Source organism: Arachis ipaensis, chromosome B10 (genome assembly GCF_000816755.2).
Source record: "Arachis ipaensis cultivar K30076 chromosome B10, Araip1.1, whole genome shotgun sequence".
NCBI classification, from domain to species: domain Eukaryota; kingdom Viridiplantae; phylum Streptophyta; class Magnoliopsida; order Fabales; family Fabaceae; genus Arachis; species Arachis ipaensis.
Window position 1 is genome coordinate 125,268,221 of NC_029794.2, and position 6,319 is coordinate 125,274,539.

At 35.5% G+C, this 6,319-nt stretch overlaps 1 protein-coding gene across 5 annotated transcripts in view; it reads left to right on the forward strand.

The window, feature by feature from the left end:
• The window catches only part of LOC107621444 (inositol hexakisphosphate and diphosphoinositol-pentakisphosphate kinase VIP2-like), a 16,384-nt gene continuing 10,071 nt past the window's right edge, over positions 7-6,319 (forward strand). Inside the window, exons 1-10 of one of the 5 annotated variants that reach the window (XM_021114970.1) lie at positions 7-23; positions 474-578; positions 741-833; positions 2,930-3,004; positions 3,143-3,228; positions 3,542-3,748; positions 3,826-3,925; positions 4,027-4,097; positions 5,328-5,409; positions 6,046-6,201. In XM_021114970.1, coding sequence (XP_020970629.1) covers positions 552-578; positions 741-833; positions 2,930-3,004; positions 3,143-3,228; positions 3,542-3,748; positions 3,826-3,925; positions 4,027-4,097; positions 5,328-5,409; positions 6,046-6,201 — 897 coding nt within the window. In that variant the 5' untranslated portion in view covers positions 7-23; positions 474-551. Of the gene's footprint in view, positions 24-473; positions 579-740; positions 881-2,184; positions 2,493-2,927; positions 3,005-3,142; positions 3,272-3,541; positions 3,749-3,825; positions 3,926-4,026; positions 4,098-5,327; positions 5,410-6,045; positions 6,202-6,319 lie in introns of those variants that run through there. The other 4 variants (XM_021114971.1, XM_021114973.1, XM_021114972.1 and 1 more) reach the window with 4 other exon arrangements.

Below are 6,319 nucleotides of genomic sequence, written 5' to 3' on the forward strand. Positions count from 1 at the left end.
GTATGAAGGAATTATTTAGGAAGGTAAGCTTTTGGCTGACACTTGATTCTCCCTAATTTGTGACGGTGTAACTTAGTAACTTTAGTCTCTAGGAAATTCCATTATGCCGGTCTCTCTGGAAATTATGTGACTGGCCTTTTTTTGTTTAGTTATGTACATAGATAACAAAAGAAAATTAGTTCAATCAATGTAATATGCATTAACTTAGTCTATTATAAGGAGGGTAAGATAACTTGCTTGGAATTTTCATGTGGTATCCTGCTTGATTTTATTGCACTAATTCTTAAGAAAGCATGTAGTGCTTTGCTATAAAAAGTCCAAAACACATTTTGGCATTATAACTGTTTGGTCTTCGAGTAAGTTGATTCTTCAACAAGTTTTTCACAGCTTCTGATTTCCCTTTCTTTTTTGAGTTGTTTGATTGAAATATAATGAACAACTTGGTCTCTGTTTTGGGTATTACATGATCTTAGGTTGGCAACAGGTCCAGCGAGTTCCATCCGGAGGTGAGAAGAGTGAGGCGTGAAGGCTCATATATTTATGAGGAATTCATGCCAACTGGAGGGACAGATGTTAAGGTTTGGCAGTTTTGAGATTGTGCTGCTTTTTTTTTTTACCTTGGAAAGAACAAGAAATACATAACTTTAAATATATTTGGATTGTTTCTGATAATTACAACTTTCTTCATATCTTCCAACATATTAAAGTGGTATATGAGAATTTTAACAAAATAATTGTAGGTTTATACAGTAGGTCCTGAATATGCTCATGCTGAGGCAAGGAAGTCCCCCGTTGTTGATGGTGTTGTTATGAGAAATCCTGACGGGAAGGAAGTGAGTAGTGTGCAAAATAGTACATTCTCTTCTTTTTCCATCTAAGGGTAGACTTTTGTCTTCTTGGCTTGTCATCATATCATTTACAGTCTAAACTCTAAAGTCAAAACCTTTTGTTTAAAATTTGGCAACTTTAAAGCTTCTATTTGTGTGTATTATAAATATGCTTACCATGAAGTGAATAAAAACCGTGCTTGATATCTCTCCCATGATTGCCAACAGAATGAATAATTTGTAGTTTATGACGTTTGCCATTTTCTTAGCAGAACTATATTATGGTTCATTTGATTTATTTTATCTAAGATTATGTTGGAGATTGAGATTTGAAGAAATTTCAAATTGTTTTCTAAATTTATGATATCAATTAGAAAAATGTAAAAATCATTTAGGAATCTTCTCTTATTTTATCATAGTATTGCTTCCTTCTTCTGTTGGAGGTTGTAATTACACAATCAATGTATGAGTTTCAAATCCTGGGAGTTTTCTCCGTAATTGATTCACCACAATTTACACTCTATTCTGCATTGAATTGATGTTTGAGGTAGGGTTCAGATTCATCTAGCGCAACAAGCAGCTGCTCCTGTTACGTTAGGTTCCTAGTCCTAACTCCCTCATTTGTCCAAGTGAGCTAGAACCTTGTTTAGACTGTCCAGATCCGCTAATGTTTCAAGTGCCATTGTTTGAGTTGTCATCATTGATGCTTTTTTGCTAGAATATCTTGTCAACATGTTTAGCTCATGTGCCACTTACCAAACCTCTTTTAGCTGCTGCCTGGTTCTTTTTCAAGTGGCCAGTGATTCAAATCCTACCTTTGTAGTTTATTGCTTTTTGTTGCAAGAGTCTTTTGTCTAAGTCTGTCAATGGTCTTATCATGTGTTTAGTTTTAGGAGTATCTTTAATAAGAAGCAGCCAAGAAAACTCAGATCCATATCACCTCGATTTCTCTCATGGACAACTTATAATTTGAATCTCATTCTATTTATAATCCAAATTCTTTGATAATTGATTCAGGTGCCTCCAATCATGTAGCCAGTAATCGAATTAGATGTACCCTTTCTACAATAAAAGGAATTAGGTGTATAATTAATGGTCTTAAGAAATTAGGAATCACAGTTACTTAATATCCAGAAAATGTATAAAAGAGGGTGTTATGAGAAGAGAGAGGCATTAGTTGAGATAAAATGAAACAAATTGTGTTATTTGAACCACTTTTTCGATACACCTTTTATGTATACCTCTCATTTATATATATAAAAGTGAATATGATGAGGAGAATCAAATATAATAAATGTGCACTATTTTCTAAAAATGGAAGGTGTATATCTTAAGGTGTACCAAAACGTGGTGCAAGTGTGGTTTCCCAAATGAAACACTAGAAGAGGGAGGGATCTCTTAAATATTTTGAGCTAGTTCTTTCAATTAGTATTGAAGCTCTCAATCCAGAAGATCTGGATACATATAAGAAGCATGGAATTCAAGGAGCAACAAGAAATAAGGAGGAAGAGGTATCTTGTCACAAGCTTTTGAACTAGTGGGGCCACAAATATCATAAAAATGGACAATTTGGCGTATGAGTTGCTGTGACAGGTGGAATAATTTCAAAGGAATATTGAGGGGAGCCATCTCCACACCATCATGGGTTTCAAAGTTGAGGACAAGGTTGTGTGTGTGAGCCAAGGGACTGGATTTTGAGGAAAAATAATTTAAATCAATACCCAAAGAAGTTGGATGAGAGTGAAGAGGCAGTAACCTCTGTTGAATCCTCTTATCCACATTCATTTTCCTTCATTTCTCACATTCCGAGAGTGAATATCCCCATTTTAAACTACAAAGAAAGAGGATGTAATTTTTATTTTAGACCTTCAACTTCCTCAAAAAAGCAAGCAATGATAAAACCTTGGTTTAGAGAATTTCTTATCTGTAATAGCCCTCTATTTGGTATTGGCCTTTTTCTGGTTGCCATTATGTAAATGCTAGTGTTTGTTCTTTGATAATGTGAACATGCAATGGTTGCCTTCATTACAGATATTAGGTAGGTTTGTAGACAAAATATACTACTTTGTAATGCGACGTATCTTTTTTTTCTTATTTGGCAGGTTAGGTATCCAGTGTTACTGACTCCTGCTGAGAAGGAAATGGCTCGAGAGGTTTGCATTGCATTCAGACAATCGGTATGTTTCTATAATGTAGAATTGATAAAAAAAAATTCAACAATGAGAGTTGAAATGGGTGTTTCTTTCTGTAGCAAGATAACATGCAAGTTTCTTTTCCTCTGTGTTCCTTCCATAAATATTCCCGTTTGCGTGCAGGTTTGTGGGTTTGATCTTTTGAGAAGCAATGGACGTTCTTATGTTTGCGATGTGAATGGCTGGAGCTTTGTTAAAAACTCACACAAGTAACTTCTGTAGCTGTATATTCTGTGGTTCTTCCAATTGGCAGTATGTAGTCAGTACATAGTGATGAAAATTACTTAAAGAATCCCATTTTCAATATGTGCTGTAACAAGCATTAGAAATTTGAAAATCTTGTACAGGTTGTCATATTGTAAAATAGAAGGGAGAAAAATCTTAAAAAAAAAAGGCACTGCATGCATTATGACAACTTTTCTCATTGTTTCACAATCTATATTATCTTTTCTTTATGATACATTGTTTCTCTATGTTTGTTTCTTGGTAAAAATTGTTCATTTTTCCTTGATGCTTCTCAAGGTATTACGATGATGCTGCCTGTGTACTGCGGAAGATGTTATTAGATGTAAAAGCACCTCATCTTTCTTCTGTCATTCCACCAACGTTACCATGGAAAGTAAGTGAAGTACTCCTTCCTTGTGAGTCACTAACTCGTCAGGGTAGTGGTATTAATGGCACTTTTGGACTCGCGGAAGAATTACGTTGCGTAATTGCTGTTATTCGCCAGTATGTTCTATTCTACTTTTTCTTTGATTCCTTAAACATGATATCTTCTACATATAAATATTCTTAACCTTTGGCAGTGGTGATAGAACTCCTAAACAGAAGGTGAAGTTAAAGGTTACTGAAGAAAGCCTGTTGAACATAATGATAAAATACAATGGAGGCCGACCTAGATCTGAGGTAATGCTATTTTGTAGTACTTTAGTGACATTCTTTTGGTTTTATTTGAGCGCATGAACTCATGACCTGCCATACATGATCAAATAATCTTATGTTAACAGGCAAAGCTTAAAAGTGCTATTCAGCTGCAAGAGCTGTTAGATGCCACACGAATGCTGGTCCCTCGCACTAGGTATTTAACCTACAAAGACTTCAATGTTGATCTTATTGGCTTCTCTACAGTTTCATGCTCATGATCCATCTACTATATTCTCAAAACTTCTTTCTATGTTTATCAATCCTTACTTTGCTTTGAACAATAACAATTGTGTCTCCAACTTCTCTTTTTCCCTTTTCACATGAAGCTAATATAGACACTTGTAAGCTCTGGTGGGAAGAGAAAAGGAAAAGTAAGGGTGTGTTTGGTTTGTGTCCTAGGACACTGGGGACAGAGACACAGAGGGACAAAACTTGTTTGCTTTTGGGACAGACACAGAAGGACAAACATTTGTGTCCCAGGATAGAAGGAACACAAATTTTGTGTCCCCGGGGTGGGGAAGGAGCAGGAGAGACAGGGAAAAAGGCACTAAATAAAATGTGTTGGACCAACATGTCCTCACTCTTTCTTCATAATTCTGAAATTTATCCTTTCTCTATGTCACTTTCTCTTCACTACATCCTTCCCTTGCCTCTACTTTGTCACTTTACCTTTTCCTCTACCTTCTGTCACTTTACCCTTCCTCCACCTCTCGACTTCCTCCTACTCCTACTCCTCTTCCTCCACCTCTCCTTCTTTCACTCTCTCTCTCTCCTCCGCCTCTCCCTTTTTCTCTTTTACATTTTTGAAGGGAGCATTGGAGATGGAAGTGATGAGATTAAAAAGGTAGGATCTAAGAGTGAAGGGTTTGAAGGTAGTGGGAATGGAATGGAGGAGTGGTTTGGGTTCTGTCTACTATAACCAAATGCAATACAGAGATACAACTGTATTGTCTTTGTGTCTCTGTCCCCGAGTGTCCTAGGACACGTACCATACAATTCCTAAGACAGTTAGTATATGGACCCTTTATTTTTTTTTGTAGTTAGTATATGGACCCTCTTTTTTTTTGTCTATAATGTTATGATATCTGTTGTTATTGGACTTTATTAGATTAGTTTAGATAGTTACCTAAAATTATGTGATTCATTTTGTACAATGTGTAGCATATGTAATAATGTTGAAAATGATTTTCTCTAAATCAATTAATTCAAAATCTTTCGAGTTGGCATAACAATCGAAAAGGAGGAAAAATAAAATGAATTTCGGTTAAAAAAAACTCATGAAGGAAGCCGATCCCTGTTGTTTGTGGGTAAAATGCTTTAAATATATCTAGACGACGAGCTTTAGTCACCAAATGGAGGTATAATGTTGTTTTATGATATTTAGACCAGATCGAGAAAGTGACAGTGATGCTGAAGAGGTTGAGCATGCTGAAAAACTTCGCCAAGTTAAAGCAGTCCTTGAGGAGGTTACTAATTTTCTTGACAGCGTTTCTCCTATTATACTAATGAGTATGCTTTGTGTTATGAATGAACTAGTTATTGAAAAGTGAGATTTGAATCTGTGAAACATAAATTATGTTTACCAACTTCTCTCCATTAACTTCTGTGTCACACTTTTACTTCAATCGTAGATGCTAAATGAAATTTCATTCCCATATGTTCTATTGGATACTGCAGTCTGCAGGCCCATTTGGTGTGGAATACACAAACTTCAGAGGGAGGAACCTTTTTTGTAATATTGATTAATGTGAATGGAATGAAACTTCATTGCTAGACACCCAAAGGGAAAAAAAAAATGGCTGAAGCCGAAACTCCAATGGGCTAAAGATTAGGCAAAAATAAGGCAGACTAAAGATCCATCTTCCAACAGTTAATGCAACAGTTAATGAAGTTAACTGTTGTGTATAACACAAGATATTGTCAATTAGCTATGACATGCCAAAGCATTTTGCATATAGGAAAAAAGGGAAAAAGAAAAAAAGACAACTATAAAACCCCCAAGTTAAAGGGCAGCAATGCTTTTCTCAATTAAATATTATTTCATTTCACGCGCTTTTGGGTTTTTAAAATTTTATTCCTTTTCCCTTTCTTAACATTATCAGGGAGGACATTTCTCTGGCATATATAGGAAGGTTCAATTAAAGCCACTAAAATGGGTCAAAGTGACAAACAGCAATGGTGAAGTTGAAGAACGACCCACGGAAGCTCTTATGGTTCTAAAATATGGTGGTGTTCTTACACATGCTGGCAGAAAGCAGGTTCTGCTTTATAGACATACAAAATAAAGAAATGCTTTTACTTAGTCTTAGAATTTGAATAACTACTTTTGTTGTGAAAAACAAGTTTTCAGCTTTTTTTTTTTTTTTGACTAATAAG